The sequence below is a fragment of the Protobothrops mucrosquamatus genome, unplaced genomic scaffold (assembly GCF_001527695.2).
Source record: "Protobothrops mucrosquamatus isolate PMUCROS unplaced genomic scaffold, P.Mucros_1.0 scaffold4, whole genome shotgun sequence".
Taxonomy (NCBI): domain Eukaryota; kingdom Metazoa; phylum Chordata; class Lepidosauria; order Squamata; family Viperidae; genus Protobothrops; species Protobothrops mucrosquamatus.
In genome coordinates, this window is record NW_015386391.1 from 1,957,939 (window position 1) to 1,978,056 (window position 20,118).

The window sequence follows — 20,118 nt, forward strand, 5'->3', positions numbered from 1 at the left end:
CTTCCTTCCTTCCTTCCTTCCTTCCTTCCTTCCTTCCTTCTTTCTTTCTTTCTTTCTTTCTTTCTTTCCTTTCTTTCTTTCTTTCTTTCTTTCTTTCTCTCTCTCTCTCTCTCTCTCTCTCTCTTTCTCTCTTTCTTTCTTCCTTTCTTTCTTCCTTTCTCTGTCTGTCTGTTTGTCTGTCTGTCTGTCTTTTTCCCCCCTTCTTACCCGAGTACGACTTCCGTAATCCCAACGCCATCCTTCTCCTCCGAAGCCGGTGCTGGCCCTTTCAATGGCAGCCTGCATCTGCGAGCAAGCTCAGAGAAAGTTTAAAGATGGACGGAAAGAATTCTCCAAGGTATCGGCTAGAAACATCTTTGTGGTATGCACGGATCATTAATGGACATTAGGAGCTGAAGACCATTACGACTTTCAGCGTGCATTAAAAATGCATAGCTTTGAAAAGTTGTCTTCTGGCAAAGTTGGAGATGCGGCTTTGACGTCCCCTTCTCCTTCTCCTTCTCCTTCTTCTTCTTCTGCTGCTGCTGCTGCTTTGGCTTCAGTGTGATTTTTTTTCATTTTTCGCAAAATGCTGGATTTTATTTGCCCATCTAAGATCACGAGGGAGGAAAATTATCTTTCAGTGTAACCAGATCCCCCAGTATCCGAGGCCTTGGCTTTTTAATGTTTCCGTTGGAAAAAAAAAACAACAGCACAAAAAAGCCTTTTAGAGGAAAAAGATCCAAGCTGGTTTTGTTTAAGCTGAATTATTGATGATCCATGAACAGAGTTGTAAACATTTACAGGAATCATGCTTGCCAAAACTCCCGAGAGAATTGCCACTTTGATGGATCTCTCTCTGGGTGTGGTCACTGCTGTACCAGAGAACAGGGTCTTCAGCTTCTTGAGGACCAAATTGCTACCTTGTGTTGCGGAGGACACACTTTTTGGGAAGCACCCAAGAGATGCACACCCAAAATAGGCAGATGTTGGCTCCAGAAGTACTCAGAGCTGGGATAACAACCAAATGTCACTCCCTCCTGTCTACATGTCAACCATGCAATCAAATTGGACGGATCACAGAATCGATAGGATTGCTCTCCATGTATTTAACCAACTTCCTTTTCCTGCGACTCAATAATGACAGCTTCAAGGCAAAGTTTGAAGGTTTCTTCTGGAAGTAACCCTGACATCATCAATCAAGATTTGAGTTCTGTTTTAGCTATAATACTGAGATCAAGATTTATGTCTCGGCCACATTTTTAAATCTTGTGTTTGTCAAGGAAATCTACGTGTCATCAAAGATCATGAGTATCACTTTGAATGTCTTAAAGTAGAATGAGAAGAGGGTGGCCTTGTGCTCTTCTTTTAGTCAAGTCTTCTTCTCCTCCAAAGGGCATTTGTTTGATGGCTCCATAAAAACCAGGATTCACTTAATTAAAGTCTCTGTTTTCCATAATGGGGCAAATCAGGTTGCCAGCTGAATTCTTTGTCATTGGCTTGGAAGACCTTCTCAGCTAAGATCTTTCTTCTCTTGTTCCTTCTCAAGGAGGAAGGAAGAGAATGGAAAAAAGAAGAGACTGTGGGTGTCCTTGGTGCTCTCTGAGCTGGGTTGTTTTCTTGCAGACGTTTCATGACCCAAGTAGGTAACATCATCAGTGCTAGAAGGGAGTAGGGCTTGTAGAGAACAATGGAAGGAAGAGGAGGAGAAGGAGGACTGTGGGATCCTTAGTGGACTCTGAGCGTGGTTGTTTTCTTGCAGATGTTTCATGACCCAACTAGGTAACATCATCAGTGCAAGAAGGGAGTAGGGCTTGTGGAGAACAATGGAAGGAAGAGGAGGAAGAGGAGGAGAAGGAAGGCTGTGGGATCCCTGGTGCTCTCTGAGATTGATTGTTTTCTTGCAGACATTTCATGACCCAACTAGGTAACATCATCAGTGCAAGAAGAGAGGAGGCAGCAGGGATCACTAGAGAATCTGCAAGAGACAGCAGGAGCAACAGTGGTGGTAGATCTTCCCCACTTGATTTTTCTTCCTCCTTCCATGCACTTTCACGACTGAGCTGCCAAAGATCTAGACAACCATTAGATGACACCAAAGAGATGCTACCATTAAGTGGTTGTCTCAGGAGGGAGTACTTTTTCCCCGAAACAAAAGGGGTGATGCTTTCTAGGGAACGTGAGGATTTCAGCAACCCAGATATGGTGGCTGTACTGCACCCAATCAAGTTTGTTGAAGGTGTGGGACAGAGAGAGCACAACAAGAAGGAGCTCAGGGCTTAACAGAATCCCCCCCCTGTGCCTAAAGCCCCCCACCCAAATGCTGCCTCCCTTACCTTCACCGTATTTACTCCACCTTGTTCTACAGAGTTTGAGATCTGAAAGTGTCCTTACTGCTGACTGCCAGCTGGAATGTAGGAAGCTGATTTATACAAAGTGCTGCTGTTTGTCCAATTAATTTAGGATTGTCTCACTCAATGGGGCAGAAAGTCTGTTTTCTTTTTCCTCCATCTGCTGGCTGAACCATTTCACTGGAGACGCCAGGAATTAAATCCGAAAACTGCTCGTTCGATAATGATCATATGTGAAGTGGTGTTTAAAACACACAATCACACACACAAACACACAGAGAGAGTTATAATCCACCTTTCTTTTAGAATGAAACTTAAGGTGCAATACGCAACTCTGTGGTCCAAACACCAATGAACTTTAACTTCAGTGCAACGGTCCAATTGTATACTGTTTCCTGACGTACTTTACCCAGGTACAATATATTTTCACCCAGAAAATTAAATTTTATCCTTAAGATCTGAAATTAGGACAAGAAGAAGGAATACGTTGCGTGGATCAGACAAATAACAATACAGAGCCCAAAAACAAATAGAGGAAACTATAATTAGGAGGAGGAGGAGGAGGAGGAGGAGGAGGAGGAGGAGGAGGAGAGTATCAGCTTTATGCTTCCTTCATTTTTTCCTCTATCTCTTTATTGCTGGCACAATATTAAAGGACGGAAATAGTAAATTTGCTTTATGAAACCAGAAAATGCAGTTTAGGAACTGTGCAGCTACAATTAGGTTTTGCTGCTATCTGATCTTGCCATCATCCCAACAAATTCCTAACAAATCAACTTAGAGGTTTTTTTTAGTTATAGTAGCTAAAATGTGATGCTTTCTTTCTTTCTTTCCCCAAATTTTGTTGCTGGTCCCATTCTGCTCTCTGGTGGCGAATGAAGTCCATGCAATAGATTGTCATTGTAGCCTTTTTAAAATTTATTTATTTTAAACCAAAGCTTTAAGAACGGCTCACGTAATGCTGATTTTTGGCGAGAACAATTAAAGAAGCAAAATTTTTAGCATTGGCGGGCATTTAACTTAACTGCCTGGCTAATGCAGCAATAATATTTTTTTTGCTAGTAGTCCGTCACGGGTAGCAAATTTATAATAATAATAATTATTATTATTTATCAGTGCTCCTTATTTGACATCTGAATATATAATCTGTGGTTTTTCAATCTGCATTTGGTTTTGCAGGCTTTATTAAATGGCAATTCGCCCAGCACCTAAAGATTACTAATACACCAGCTGAATGTTTTTGTAAAATTTGGGGCATATTATTTTATTTCAAGATCTGGAATGGATTCTGAGTTGATTATACAATATATTTCAGTGACTGAAAGTCAGTGGTGGGATTCAGCTGGTTCGCACCACTTCGGCAAAACCGGGAGCTAATTTTTTGTTGCCCAGGCCCAGAATGGACTTCTGGAAGCGGCATCCACACAGAGAACCGCTTGTTCGCATATTTGAATCCCAGGTATATCGGGTAAGATTAAATAAATAATTGAGAAGTATAAAGGGGAACCAGGAATGAATAAAGGAATTGGAAGTGGGTTTGAATGAAAACACTGGCAATAGGATAGCTGCATGCCTTAATTACATTGCAGATCAATAATTAATATGCGGCTATTAGGAGGTGAGCATCATTTCCTTAAATGAAGACCCTTAAGGGACGAGTGACTATCCAGCTAACAGATATAACAGAATTGGAAGGGACCTTGGAGGTCATTTAGTCCAACCCCCTACTCAAGCAGGAAACACTATAGCATTTCAGACAAATGGTTATCCCAACTCTTCTCAAAAACCTCCAGTGTTGGAGCACCCACAACTTCTGGAGGCAAGCAGTTGCACTGATTAATTATTCTCATTGTCAGGAAGTTTCTCCTTAGTTCCAGGTTGCTTCTGTCCTTGATTAGTTTCCATCGGTTGCTTCTTGTCCAGCCTCCAGGGGCTTTGGAGAACAGGTTGACCCTTCCTCTTTTTTTGTGGCAGCCCCTCAGATATGGCAAAAAAAATTGAGGTTGGTGAGAGCTGAATCCTGCAACTGAGGAATTGCTTCATAGAGATTTCTAAAACTTGGGGGAAATATGTGTCTCCATGTGTGTATTCACACGTGCCTAAAGTTTCCTTTAAGGGAAGCTGGTTTCACATAGGATTATTTTTGGCAAGGGTCAATGGTGGTTTGTTCTCATCTTCTTCTAAAGATGTTGAAACTTTCTCAGTTTGGGCTAGAGACATGGTGGTCTCCTTTCCAAATATTAACCAGGTTTGACCTTGCTTCGCTTCCAAGCCCAACATCAGCCAGGTGCTACCAGCTAGCAATCATTCATGGTCTGAGAAGGATCTTCTTGAACTTCAGCTTGATGCACTGAAATACCACAAGATGGCAGCAGTTCCTAGGAAATCTGAATTTTTTCATGTCTGTGGAGATTCTCAGTCATCCAGGTTGTCCCAAAGATGTTTTTTTCAAGAGGCCTCTAGACTTTCTTGTTTTTCTTTGAAGACGTTTCGCTTCTCATCCTAGACTACATGATTCCAAGGTCCCTTCCAACTCTGTTACTGTTAATGTAAGCTTCTTCAGCTCTGCTGAAGTACTTAACCTAAATTCTTTTTTTTTAAACATAGAAATATGATATATTTTGTAAGTAGGGTTGCAGATGGAACTAATGCCCTCCAAATTCAGAAAAGATCGGACACATACCTTCCCTAACAAAGCAGACTACAAGCTCTGCTGAATTTTTCATGGTGCCAACAAAAGTCTTTTCTACGAAATATATTTTGTCTTTTCTTTGCAGGAGGGGAACGATGATATTTTTCTGTCCTGAGAAAGACCTCCCCAAACCAGCCTTTCTTAGACTCACACTTCCCATCTTCCCCAGCCATGTAGATGGACTACACCTTCCATCATCCCCAGCCAGAGGACTCCTGGACAAAGAGAAGGCATGAAATCTGTTTCTTACTCCAGCATTTGCCAACGCCCATTAATTCCCACCCAGGATAACCATTAGGGCCATGGATAACCAGGATAACCATTGCAGTCCACTTTGCTAGGGAAGGTATGTTGTCTGATCTTTTGTGACTTTGGAGGGTGTTAGTTCCAGCTGGGTCCCTTCCCCCATGGCTGCAAAGACTTACAAAATATATCATATTTCTATGTTGAAAAAAATAATTTAGGTAAGTCCTTCAGACACACGTTCCCCAAACGCAATCCATTTTGGCCTTATAACAGGCTTTTAAGAAGAGACTGGACAGCCATTTGTCAGAAATAGCATAAGTCTCCTGTGTGAGCACGGGGTTGGACTAGATGACTTCCAAGGTCCCTTCCAACTCTGTTACTGTTACTGTAAATTCCCAGTTCTCTTGAAGAATCTGCATTTAGGTCATGTTGTCCTTTTTCACGGGTGTCTGTCTATCTGCTCAGAATGGGGAGGGGGCTGTGACCCGCAATCTAGACCGTTTTCTGACAAGTCAACTATTTCGCAGTTCACATCCTGAGCCCAAGCTGCGATAGCTGCAAGAAACGGTGGTAAGAATTCTACTTTCCTATCTTTCTTCAGCCAACTGCTAATTCTTAGCAAAGAAAAAAGAAAAAAAAGTAGCAGATGGTTAAAATGTTATATATTCATACTGAATATGAATGATTCTATTTTGGTTTTGTGAGTCTCCTCCTTGGCTTATTGGGCAGAGAAATGAGTGGACCAGCTGTCTGCTGGCAGGGAGCAAAGACCGGGGTTGGCAACCAACTTTGAGATACGGCTCAACGGCCATTTGGTTTAGTGGTTAAAGAGAGAGCCAGCTTGGTCTAGTTGGGAAGGCACCAGTCTAGACATAGTTCTACAAAAAGTCCCATTTTGTATATTTTAGTTATTCAATACTCCTTTCTTCTGCACTTATTTTTAAGATGATGAAGTGGATGGCGCTGTGGATGAGGTTGCCACCAGGTGGCAGATATGGGCAGAAAACTGAACCAACCTGTGAAGACGAGGCTCTCAAAGTCTACAGGTAGTCCTCAACTTACAACAGTCCCTCCCTCCCTCCCTCCCTCNTTTTTTTTTGCAATTCAAATCTTCAGGCTGCCAGATCAACTGATCATCTTGTGACTCCTTAGCTGTCTTGCACTTCCACAGGGGAAGAAGCAAAGGGATGGTTGTCAGCAGGGATGGTTCGGCTGTTAGAAATTCTCCTGTTGGCCCACCCCCTTTCAAAAGTAGCTGTTTTAAAAATAAAGTGAAAGACAAATGTCAGACAAAAGGAAGACCCCGCTCCTCCTCCTCCACCACTACCACTCATCTTCTCCTTCTCCACCCACCTTCTCCTCTTTCTCCATCTCCATCTCCTTTTCTTTTTTCTTCTCCTTCTCCTTCTCCTCCACTCATCTTCTCCTTCTCCACCCATCTTCTCCTCTTTCTCCATCTCCATTTCTTTTTTTCTTCTCCTTCTCCTTCTCCTCCACTCATCTTCTCCTTCTCCACCCATCTTCTCCTCCTTCTCCTCCTTCTCCTCCTCCCCCTCCTCCTCCATAATCAGACTGTTATGAGCATTTATTGAAGACAACAGAATTTAGTGAAAACCTCTCCCCATTAGACACTTCAACAGAAAATAACAGCAAAGAATCGATTTGTTCAAGAGCAGATCTCCGAACGTAAACAGTAAATTTCAGTCAGTCTTGAAGGTAATTGTTTTCCCTCTCCAGATTACTGTAGAATTTGCTCTGGATGTCACCAGATTTGATTTAAAATTTGCCACAGTTGCACCAAGTCCAGGAAAAAGATGTTCAAAATATGTTTCCACTAAGCTGCGATTGGCCATGGTCTGTTAAGTAAGCCAGTTAATTGGCTCAGCATATAAAATTGAGCCATAAACCATTGTTCATAAAACACATCAAACAGACCACATTATAATTTCACATATTGGGTGAACCCAACCACAAAAATTCAGTCTGAATTGAAAAGCTGGTGCAGGCACATTAGTTCGTTCATAACCAGAGAAAAGCAGCATGGAGAAAGAGAAGTTCTTGTGTCCATCTTATGGACTTCTTTGAAAGTATCGGTGAAGATGCCACTACTTGTAGCAGTAGTGCTGCTACTAGATCTGATTTTAGAATAGATATTTATTGTGATTTTTATTATCGCCTGTTCACCGCCCTGAGTCCCATAAGGGAGATAGGGCGGTATACAAATTTAAATAAACATAAACATAAATAAACATAGATCAGATAACGTGACCATTTAGCTCAAAACATCTCCTCTGATCATCGACTTTTCCAAATACATTTTATTGAAACCCTTAGCTGACCTACAGCTACATCTTCACTTCTTTCATTTGCAACCATCAGTGGCACAAAAATTCTCCAGGGGTTGCTTCAAAGACTATAGGGCTGTCCTGTTCTTCACCCCCAAATCTGGGCTTTTCCCCCTTGGAAAAGCCCAGGTTTTGGGGTTTCCCTATGCCCTATATCCAAGAATGTTGAACTTCAAAGCACAGAAAGTCATTATTCCTCTTCACTCTAAATTGGTCTGATCCCATCTTGAGGACTGTGTCCAGTTATGGCCAACGTTCTTATGGGCTGAATAATTCCTTTAGGCAATCATGAGGTTTAATTTGGGCTTAGAATGTTGAGGCCACCCAATCCCTGTGCTTTGCAAACCATGACCAATGTTACATGTAGACCTAGCCATAACCACATTTGGCTAGGTCTACATGTAACATTGGTCATGGTTTGCAAAGCACAGGGATTAGGTGGCCTCAACATTTTAAGCCCAAATTAAACCTCATGATGCCTAAAGGAATTATTTGTTTATGTGATTAAACAAATAGTGAGTTTTGGGGAAAGTGTGAACCGGGAAGTCCTTTAGGTGCTAAATAACATGTCATTTTATCCACTCCCTTCTTACATTCTCAATGCCTGACTTCTGAACTTCGTTCTTGTTTTAACGCTCCTCAAGACTAAGATATCTTGAAAATCTCTGAGGCTCCTAGAGAAACTACGGATATTAGTGGAGCACAAACAGCTTCAAATTCCATAGAATGGGATTCAGTTGGTGTCTCTGAAACATAAGGAAAAGAATGGAAAAATGGTTGGATTGGAAGCAGAGAATGAAAGATGGAACTCTTGGCACCCATACAGGAACGTGCCAGTTCTTATGAGCAATATGGGCTATATTTAGAAGTTGCTGGCAGTGCATAAGTCAAGAACCTTCTGTCGTTTGAAGCCAGAAATGGACTTTCAAATTCAGTTAAAAAAATTGGAAGATTCAGCTGAATTTCTTTCAAGCTATCAACACAGCTCCTTTTTTTTTTTTTTTTAAAGGAGTTAGGTTCAAGGACCAGAAATCACCATAGCAATGAAACATTTTGGGGGAGGAAAATTATGAGCCCAAACTCCTAATTTCAGTGCCTCTTGGTGGGAAAACAAACTCAACTCAAACATCACCAGAAGAGAGGAGGAGGAGGAAGAAGCTAAGATGGTCTTCTTGGGCATCTCTAACTTTCAGTGTTTGACCATCAGGCATTTAGAAAGGTATTCCTTCTACTTTTACCTTTTTGGGGGTGGGGGGGTGGAGGAGGTGATCTTGTAATCTAGAAGTATGTTAACTGATTTCCCAGTTCTTCCATGCAGCAGCCCACAGTGGTCTGGATGAAATATCCCTAAAGTGTAACATGTAGTTTGGCAAATGGGTCAGTTTAAAAGGTACAAGGAAATTATTCCAGAAAAGAGTCTGGGCATTATAGGAGAGTCCCAGCAAAGCCCAAAGAGCTGAATTTTGCTGATGGGGTGATGATCAGACTTCCTTGAAAGAGGACCGTGTGTGATTTGGCATCACCCAACAACCGATCTGGCCTGTCTTGTTTTGTGCTTGTGATTTTAAGCCAGTATCAGAAAGCCGCTTTGCGTATTTTGGCACAATCCACAGTGCACATTTATTTCTCTGGCACTCGCGTGTCGCAAGATGGCATCTCTTGAAGAAAAAAAAAAAGAGCAAAACACGAGGCGCGCAATCCTGCAAACATCAATTAATTCTCGATGGAACAGAAACTCAGCTCTTTTGCTGACTGAGGTGCTCTCCTCCTTTTCTGTTCTGAGCTACGCTCATCCCACACGCACTGCAGATACTAGCCAGCAAAAGGAGTTTGTTGTTAGTCTGCAGTCTTTCTTAAATGCCGTTCTGGGGCAATGCAGCTTCGTTACTTCTTTCAGTTCCCCAGGCTTTGTGCAGCGTTTCTGCTGGTCAGCTTGAGGAATTTCAGGTGAGGCCAAATGCACACCTGAAGCTGGAACAGTGGGAAGGCTGGACATCTGTTGGGTCTTTCATCTGGGTTGTTCACTGTCAATCGGATCATTAGCAACCAACCTATTACTGCAGGCTAGGAAAGGTGACCTCTGCAGTGCTGACTGTAGGCAATCATAACTCAGTGGCTAACTGCTGCATGATTGCAGGATCCTGGCTTCTTCGGCCAGAGATTGTGAACCCTACAGACTGTGCCTCACTGATCTGCTTGGATCTCAATAACCATCGTATAATAAGTCTTGGGTTCAGAAAAAGAGACTGTTGTCATCCGTGAAACCCAGCTAGGTTGTAAGACTGAAATATAATGAATGACTGTGACACGGTGAATAAATGCATCTTTGTGAAATGAACATAAAAGAGCATTGATGTTGTTACCTAGCTGGGTCATGAAACATCTGCAAGAAAACCACCAGGCTCAGAGAGGACTCCACAGTTCTCCTCCTCCTCCCTTCTAGCACTGATGATGTTCCCTAGTTGGGTCATGAAACATCTGCAAGAAAACCACCCAGCTCAGAGAGCACAAGGACCCCTCATTTCAACCCTGAGCTACCAATATCCTGGTAGAACATAAAAGGAAAGCCTACTGCAGAACAGTTGATTGAAGAAATAAAGCACAACTATAAACTTCCATTTAAGCCATACCTCAGGGGCTCTAGAATGGCTTGTAGCCCCCAAGAGTTTTCTGGGCTCTAACCCTAGTCCCCTCTAATTCCCCCCCCCCCCCATTGTAATTTTCAGTTTTGCAGAAGGAATAAAGTATTGAAGATGTGGGCAATCGCTGTTATCTGTTCTATTTAATCTAATTTTGATTGGATTTACCTTACTTTTTAAAATCCCAGTTTTTAGTGAAGCTGGCCCTGCCCCTTTGGGGGAGGGGAAGGACAGAGTGGGAGAAGGGGATAGGGGAGTACCTGGCATGATGTAGGATGCCAGCCCTGGCCATTAGCCCCAAAGAGATGTGCCATTTGACATTGCATTGATAGATTAGATTGTTCTATCGCCTCTTCCATTGAGCTAAGAATTTTGATGGAGCGCTAACAACCAGTTTTTGCAAAAGGAGAGAGAGAGAAAAAAACACCTGCAACCCAATACACCATTGTTTTAACACCTTCACCTGAGTTCTAGCTGTGCAGGCTGGTAGGCTCTCACTCAGGTTTCACACCTGGAAAGAAATGTGCGTGCAGCTAAAGCTTTTGTACCGAAGTCTAAGAGAACGAAAACACCTTTAACTAGGAGATGATTGCAGCTGGAATGAAAAGGAAGTGAGATGCTGGTCGTTTACAAGAGGGCCCCAACATGAAGCTACAAGTAATATCCTATTAAAATTAATTATGAGCTAATGCACAAAGCATCTGCTTAGGCATTCTGAAGCGCACCTCCTTGGAAATAGATTTCCTAAAATGAATACCCGTAAGCAATTCTAAGTAAGAAGAACTGAGACGGATAAAAATAAATCGGCTTTTTTTTTTAACCGGCCGGATGGCTCAAAAGATTGACGTCAGGGCGGTGTGGGGAAGATCTGAATGGCTCTCTTTCCTTATCATTTGGCCTTCCCTTCCCCTGATGTCTAAACAACGGCTCCTGTGTTGGGAAATAGTTTCAATTCTCTGACATGACAGGAGACAGTTTATGACAAGAAGGGAAGCAGGGCACTGTGTTAATAGCCGATGTCTCCATTTTTCCAATCCAGCTGAAAGAGCTTGCAGAGGTCAACCTATGAAATACGGAGGCGAAAATTGACAGAGAGGAGAGAGGGTGGAAAGATGGATTTCAATTAAATGGATTTGAGTCAAAGAGGGATCTATTGCTCAATTGGCGTCAAGGTTCCTGGATGTTGAAGAGACGTTCCATTTTTTTTCACGGCCTTCTCAGGTTCTGCCGGCTTCCTAACTCGGAATGCTCGAAGATCAAATTCCACGTGGCACTTTTCGTTTTGTTCTCACACTAAGGATCAGTACAATTCAACCGAATAACAGAGCTGGAAGGGACCTTGGAGGTCTTCTAGTTGAACCCCCTGATCATTCAGAAGACCCTATAACCATTTCAGACAAAGGGCCATACAATCTCTTCTTGAAAACCTCCAGTGTTGGAGCGCCCACAACTTCTGGAGGCTAAAACATATAAGGAACGGTTGCTGGAATTGGGTATGTCTAGTTTAACGAAGAGAAGGACGAGGGGGGGGGCATGATAGCAGCCTTCCAGTATCTCAGGGGCTGCCCCAAAGAAGAGGGAGTCAAGCTATTCTCCAAAGCACCGGAAGGCAGGACAAGAAGCAACGGGTGGAAACTAAGCAAGGAGAGAAGCATCCTGGAACTAAGGAGAAACTTCCTGACAGAACAATTAACCAGTGGAACAACCTGCCTCCAGAAGCGGTGAATGCTCCAACACTGAAAGTTTTTAAGAAGAGACTGGATAGCCATTTGTCTGAAATGGTATAGGGTTTCTTGCCTGAGCAGGGTGTTGGACTAGATGACCTCCAAGGTCCCTTCCAACTTTATTATTATTATTATTATTATTATTATTATTATTATTATTATTATTATTATTATTATTATTATTATTATTATTATTATTATTATTATTATTATTATTAAATATTATTATTGTTGTTGTTGTTGTTGTTGTTGTTATTATTATTATTATTATTATTATTATTATTATTATTATTATTATTATTATTATTATTATTAACTTTGCCCCACTATTTCAGATAGACCTCGATGTACGACCACAATTGTTTTAGATTCCAATTTTCATGTTTTGGGAAAAAGGGGGGGAACGTCTAACTGTTACCCCTCTCTCAAAGGTCTCGCTCCTGTTTGGCTTCAGAAGTACACGAAGCCAACCAGCCAGCCTGTTGCTGAACGCTCAGTTTTGGCTGTGCTGTTACGCTGATTGCTTCTGCAAATGTAATGGGCCATTTGACATTCATGATTTCGTAATTTGCGATTCAGAAGTGTCTGCTGTTGTGGAGAAGGATGTTCTCTGCCTTGTTTGTTTATGTAGCTTGTGCTGTGATGCAGTACAAGAGGGAGGAAGAAGACTGGAGGGAACATGTGAACCTCTCGGGAACTAACAGCACCAAAGAGAGCTTGCAAATCAACCCAACCTACAAAGGGAGATAAGTAGGAAGAACATGGAATTGAGGGCAACCGTCACCAAGCTGGCATTTTCCGTATGTGTTGGCCTACAACTGTCATCATGTCCAGCAGTTGTGGGCATGAAGGTAGTGGAGGATGATGGGACTTATAATGGTAGAGATTCGGAGGGCCTGAGGTTGTAAGCGAGGGGTCCTTGGTGCTCCCTAAGCTTGGTTGTCTTCTGGTAGACATTTCATTACCCCAACTAGGCAATATCAACAGTGTTAGTGTTGATGTTGTAATAACTTGAGGAAGATTTAAGAAACAACTATAGGTTTGAGAAATTGGATCAATTAATGGCTGTTGTAGAGATGAAGAGTTTGAGCAGACAGTTTTTCTTGATATGGAGTCACTCTTACCAGAAAGCTCCATGGATAGTTCTTTTTTTTCTTTTCTTGGGTTGAGGTAGAAACCTTTAAATTTACCAGTCAGGAACTCTTAGGACCCTGCATTTTGCTAAGTCTGCCATTGGTCTATCCTGCAGATTATTATGCCATTAAATTTCCAAAGTTTTAGTCCAGAATTTCTCCATCTTAACTTGGGAGAGGCCTGCTGGGGATTGAACAGTGAATCCTTTGATGTGCAATGCAGATTTTGTTTACTGTTAAGCTATGACCAGTTCAATGTCTGGCACAAATCTGAAGAACTGCAGACTTTCACTGATGCAGGAAATATTCTGGTCCTTTTTGTTGTAGTACCATTTGTTTCCCCATCCCCAGTGGTGGGATTCAGCCGGTTTGCACCACTTCGGTAGCTAATTTTTTGTTGCCCAGGCCCAGAACGGACTTCTGGAAGCGGCATCCACACAGAGAACCAGTTGTTCCCATATTTGAATCCCACCACTGTACATATTCCCTGTAATGTGGGGATGGGTGGGGGTTGCAGAAAGCATTGAAGGAGAGGTGAGCCCAAGATAACTTTCCACAATCAGGTTTCTCAGCCACCAAAGTCAAGATTTTGTAGCTGTGTCCTTTTCTTAAAAAAAAAAAAGAAGTAGCTTCATGCACAGATCAGCTTTTTGTGAAGCAGAAGAATCACGATGAGTAACCAGCCATCATCTTACTACTCATGGTAGGATGTGAATGATGTCCATCTAAGATAGCATCTGTTTCAACTTGTAGAGTCCATCCCATTTCTTCTGAGCTGTTTTGCTTCCATGGGAAGCTGATGGCCTTCATTACCCAGACAGCTCTGGATCTGCTAGTAGGCTACTCTGCCTTTCTGTACAAGAGGTTAGATGTGCCTCGAGGGAGACTACATAGAAAAGGAAGCAGGAAGAAGAGATAATCCTATTAAAAAAAAAAAACAAGCTTGGGCTTCATGCCAAAGGAGTGATGATAGAACTACAGCAATCCAAAGGACTTGTTTTTGTTTCTTCGTTTCCTTTTTTTCCAACCAGCCATCCCATACAAAACACACCACCTCATTAGAGCTTGTCTGCTTTGAATGTATGGATGCAAATTACGTTTTCAAAACCAGACTTGGCTTCGCAGCCCTTTCCTTTTCAGAAAAAAAGAGAGAAAAGAACAGGGGCTGACGCTTCATGTATTTAGGAGAACAAATCATGGTAAGAGGACATGCTGATAGCCCTTTGGCTGTTGTGTCTGTGCTCGAGAAGAGCGGTGCGTGTCTTCTGCACATTTGCCTCCAGCTAATGTAGAAGAGACACACAAATGTCTGGGGAATTTATGGTGTAGCGGGCCATGGGACTCTTCCATTTATCTTCCTCTCTGGAGAATTTAGGAGAATGCAAAGGTTGGCCACAGTCACATTAGAAGATGGATGAGCTACCAGGACATTCTAGGGTTCAATGGAGCAGTTTGGTGTCTGTTTCATTCTACAAAACTACTCCAGTAACCAAAGACAGGTCATCTCCATCAGTGAGCTGATCCAGAAGTCTTGGCCAGAACCTGAATAGTGATGTTATTTCTTGATATATTTTAATAGAATGATTATGATTTTCTACCCAACTTATCTTATTTTTCCCCCACTGGATTTATCTGGGTTCCCAACTGTGCTCACTTTTGGAGTGTCATCTATAGCCCACTGTACATAGATAATTTTAGCAAGGATAACAGTTGAAAATGGGGAAGGACACCCCACAAAAAGCATGTGTTGAGAGCAAGGAAGATGGCCTTGATGGAGGTAGTTGAGCTCCATTGCTAAGGGGGCAAAGGATAAACATGTTTTGAAGTCTAGAAGGTCCAGATAACACCTGGAAGTGGCTGAGACAGACACCTCCCTCATTCCCTGACTATAAGGAAGAAGAGCCACTGTACAGTACAATCAGGCTTCCAGCGTTCTCTCATGATAGCCAACCTGAAAGGAGTTTTAACTTTTCTGGGATGTTGGTTTCATCACTTAGTCTACCTCATGGGCTTGCACCCTTCTTCAGCGACCCATTTTCTGCCCTTCCACAGCCTGTTCATGAAAGAGAGAGGATTGCGCTGCCAAAATTACCACCGGTGAATCTCTAAGGGGCACCATTTTCTTTTCATTGTTTTGTTCTCCAAAATTAAGTGGAGGGAGAAATGGAAGAGGTTGATGGTGGGAAGACCTACAATTACATTACCCCCCCCCCCAAAATGGCCCTTTTGATGCGGAAACTATTTGCATAGGTTTGGGCTATTCTCCTGCAGGTGGAACAATGGTTTGCATCTCTGAGGTCCTTCTGCTACTTATTCTCACCATGAACCTCTCCAAAGTCCATAATGAAAAGTGGAAGGAAGTAGTGTCATCCTGCAATTTTGGGGAAGGCTGGAATGCAGGTTTAAGGCCGCTCCCTTCTTCAGACATTGCCCTCCCAGGTTAAAACTGGTTCAGGCATTTCAGGGTGGAATTAATTGAAGGCTACTTCTTAACGCTGCCCTACATTGAAATGTGTCAGACAGCGATTTCTGCTAGCAAAAGTCTTCTAGAACAAGCCAAAACAGATTTCATGGACGTCAGAGAGAGAGAGAAAAAAACCCCCACACAAAGAAACATTCCATCTTTAGAAACTTTGGAGGAATAAAACAGGGAGAATATTCATGAATATGTATTTTTTTTTCCAGACTAAGTCTACTCTCCTGCTTTACACTCCCGGCTGGCAAATGTATAATATTCCCTGCAATCAGCACCGCTTGTTTCCACTTCTACAAGATCAATATTCATTCAACATTTGTGATTAGATAACATTATCATTTTCTCTTTTCTTGCCCGTACTCTTTTGTGAATAGCAATACCAATCCTTGGAAGGAAAAAGGGAAGAAAAATAGCATTTGTCCTTTATTATTCATTTGTGCATGAGAAAGAGGCTGAGGGTCTGGGCATCTAAAACATCTTCTGGAAGAATGATTTAAGGATGACATATATCCCTGAAACAGCAATGGAGCTGAGATGCCAAAGAAAAGAAAAGAGAAAATAAAATAATAAAATAAAATAAAATAAAATAATAAAATAAATAAAATAAAATAAAATAAAATAAAATAAAATAAAATAANAAAATAAAATAAATAAAATAAATAAAATAAAATAAAATAAAATAAAATAAAATAAAATAAAATAAAATAAAATAAAATAATAAAATAAAATAAAATAAAATAAAATAAAATAATAAAATAATAAAATAAAATAATAAAATAAAATAATAAAATAAAATAAAATAATAAAATAAAATAATAATAAAATAAAATAAAATAATAAAATAAAATAAATAAAATAAAATAATAACAAAATAAATAAATAAATAAATAAATAAATAAATAAAATAATAAAATAAAATAAAATAAAATAAAATAAAATAAAATAAAATAAAATAATAAAATAAAATAAATAAAATAAAGTAATAAAATAAAATAATAAAATAAAATAAAATAATAAAATAATAAAATAATAAAATAATAAAATAAAATAAAATAAAATAAAATGCTTTAGGATCCAGCATGTGTGTATGTGTGTGTGTTCGTTTGTGGATAGGGAGGGAAGGAGGGTGGGACGGAGAGAGAAAACCTCTTTAAAAAAGAAGGAACATTTGTTAACATTGAGGGGAAAAAAAATCAATGAAAACATTTATATTTGAGGACATCAAGTTGAGTTGAACAAACATCCCAGTGTAAAAAGGGAATTACTGTAATGTTCTGCCAAAAGCCTCAACTCCATCAGCGTGTTGGTGGCATTTATTTACGCATCTGAATCCCACATCTGCTCACCATTACACTCCTCTGGAGATGTGCAAAGCAGCAGGGCATCTGGATTCATTCTAGTTTGTTAAAATCCAGTCATTGTAGGCCATTTTTGTGTCCTTCCTAGAAGTCTTCTAGCAGATGGACATCTGGTTATCTTCTGATGTTGCTAGTTTCCAGCATTCTTTGGATTTGGCCTCGTTTGCTGGATAGTTGAAGTGCAATTGATATATAGAGGCCTCCTATTAACCAGAAGGACACTAACCCAGGGATGAACCAGCTTAGTAAACCACTTCAAGCTTGAAGGTTACCATTTGCCAAACATATTATCTCCAGTTTCTGTCTATTTCTGCTGAACCATAACTGAACAGTCAGTCTTTCTCTGGATGGTCACGGACAGATGGTGTATGCTTGGCTGATGTTCATGTGCTCTCCATCATTTATGGTGCCCCATTTGGGCAAGTCTATGTCAAATTCCTTTTGCTTCCTTTCCAGTAAAAGACATTCCTCATCTATGAGAACACATTTGCAACACAATCTTGTCCCTGTGTATCAGACAAAAAAAAACCCAAATCCAAGTGGACAGCCTCACTGGACAGAATGTGCATGACAAAAGAAGCTACTGTCAAACATTCAGCTCCAACCATCATGAAAACATACGTCTCTGATGTCAACAAAATCCAATGAAGTAACTCAAGAGAGACGTTTAGGAAGTGCCAAGTTAACTGCAACAAAGCACTAAATAGCTGAAACTTCACAAAAACAACACCCATCACTAATGAGGCTGCAGCCTGTAGCACTGTGAAGATATTGACCCTGGAACATTTGGCAGTAAATGACACAACAATACGTGGTAGGAATTATGCATTCCAAATGAAAGTTGAATATAAAAGACCCAGCAGTTGACAGATTTAAGAACTGTTTGTTCATACCTTAATCACAAGAGATTAAACTTCAAGGAAGTTCTATTTTTGAAAACCTGGATATCTCAGTTGAAAACATATGTGCAATTACTACATCCAGGTTCATATCAGTTCCTCTCCCAGTGCTATCAGTTAGCCTTCCTTGTGTGTTGGACCCAAAAATCCCATGATCCCCAACCAACATGCTGGCTGGGGCGATGGGAATTGTGATTTAACAGACCTGGACATTAAGCCTCAAGTGAAGGAGAAGGCTATTACAGAGGACATTATTTGAATAGTCAACACAGCAAAGATCTATGCTTTGGGGGAACACTCACATATGTAAGAGCCAAGTAAGAAATATTTGTCCATCTGAAAGTGACTGGAGACGTTTTATGCAACCAGCCATCCAGAAGATTGGACAAATGCCTTCTTCATTCAGATACATCATCACTATTCAGAGTTCATGAACCTGTTTGTCGATGGATGCTTGCATCAGAACTAAATGATGGAAAGAGAGGCCAAAAGCTCGAATACTTTGTTGATGAAATAACAACATACTACCTTTACTTGTAGTGTTCTTGATTGGACCCATAGTAGGTTAGTTACATTTAGGCATGAACAAATATGGGAGTGGAACAATTTTGTGTATCTCAAGACCTAGATGTTCGTTTGGGAAGGAACAGAAATATAGCAACTTTAGTAGATAACTTGAATGGATCCAAGTGATTCCCTAAACCTAACTCTAACCCAGACTTAAAGGAAACCACAGTTTGTTCATCACCAGCCAAAACCATCTACCTTATATATCGAATCAAATCCATGTATGTAGACAATCCCCCAGTGAATTCATTAGCTAAATAACCATATATGGAAGCTGGTGTAAAACATGCAAAATCTTACCAGGTAGAATTGAGGCAGTAATAGAAAACACATAAGAGAAAACACATAAGAGAAATACCAAGAATTTGGTTGTCCCAAAAGCACAGCAACAAAAGGGAAAAATGGTTTAATCTCATAGACCAACCCACAGGCAAGTAAGACCAAAGTTTGCTCTTCACAAGTCATAAACAAGCAAGTCATCAACCATCGAACCATATCTGATCTCATCTCTGGAGCATAAATTAAACGAAGGAGAGGAGAGGAGAGAGACACATTCCAGTTTTGCTCTACAACATGCAAGAGACTTTCCAGAGTGCAACCAGGCATGCAGAAAACCTTACCCCCGCTTTGCCAGACTACAGCTCGTATAAGCAATTTTGGGAAGATCAGCAGAAGCAGTGCACAAACAAAACTTTCACGAAGGACCCAAGAATTAAAGTTCAACTACAGGGTGATATTAATTCTCCCCAGCTCAGGACAACGTTAAAAGAATCATAGAGAACTCCAGGGATTGATGAAGGAGCTGGAGCTGGGAAGAAATTCTGAGATGTTCTTTTAGAAGAGCAAGCAAATTTTGCAGCCAGAAGGCAACTCAAATGACATGAACAGAGAGACCTTTTATTAGTGCCTCGAAGGGGGGGGGGGACAAACAGCTTCTTTACAATGATAAAAGCTCCCAAACCTTTTTGTAAAAATTACCGGGTCTACCCCACATTTACAAGCAAGCAAAAACAAGGAGAGATGAATTCTAGGCAGCTTCTCATATCCTGTAGCATCAGACTCAACAGGGCAGGCACAGCCTTTCCAGAAAACAAAGCAAAGAAGAAATGAAAAAAAAAAGGAAAGGGAGAAAGAATCAAAGGAGGAGAAGGAAAACCAAAAAGGGCAAAAGGAAAGAAAAGATGCATGGAGCACAAACCTTCCAGCTCTGTATTCTCTTTGAGGTGGACTTGCTTCAGAGGGCAACAGAAGATTTCATGGCATTTAGTTCGGAAAGGGGACTGTCTTTTCTTTAGCTCCGTAGATTGGATGGAGTCTTGCCGTAACATAATATATTCCTGTGTGCCAGGAGAGGCGTCATCCATAACTGCGGTTACCACACAACAAAATGAACTAAAGTTAGAATGAAAGGGTAAAACAACAAAAAAAGAAAAAAAAGAAAACTTAAGAGAAACCTAGAGAAGAAAAATCAAGTTCGTCATGATCGGAGGAAGGTGGTGAGGATCAAGGAAGGGACAGAAGGGAGAGAACATTAGTAGAAGGAAAATTAAAATGCAGTGGATCAACGTACTTGGTTGGATGATGGAGAGAGAGAGAGAGGAGAACACAAAAGGCAGAACAGTCCACTCCCACATACTTACAACAGGCTTACTTGCAGCTTCTATGGGATCATGTATTTTAAACCATTATTCTTGCAAATGTAGGCTAAG

General features: G+C 40.9%; 1 protein-coding gene across 1 annotated transcript in view; it reads right to left on the bottom strand.

Annotated features, from left to right (window-relative positions):
* The window catches only part of FGF13 (fibroblast growth factor 13), a 45,776-nt gene extending 26,003 nt beyond the window's left edge, over nucleotides 1-19,773 (bottom strand). Inside the window, exon 1 of the mRNA XM_015832477.1 lies at nucleotides 19,608-19,773. Within this exon, the coding sequence (XP_015687963.1) occupies nucleotides 19,608-19,773 (166 nt within the window). The remainder of the gene's footprint in view (nucleotides 1-19,607) is intronic.
* Between the last annotated feature and the right edge of the window lie 345 nt (nucleotides 19,774-20,118).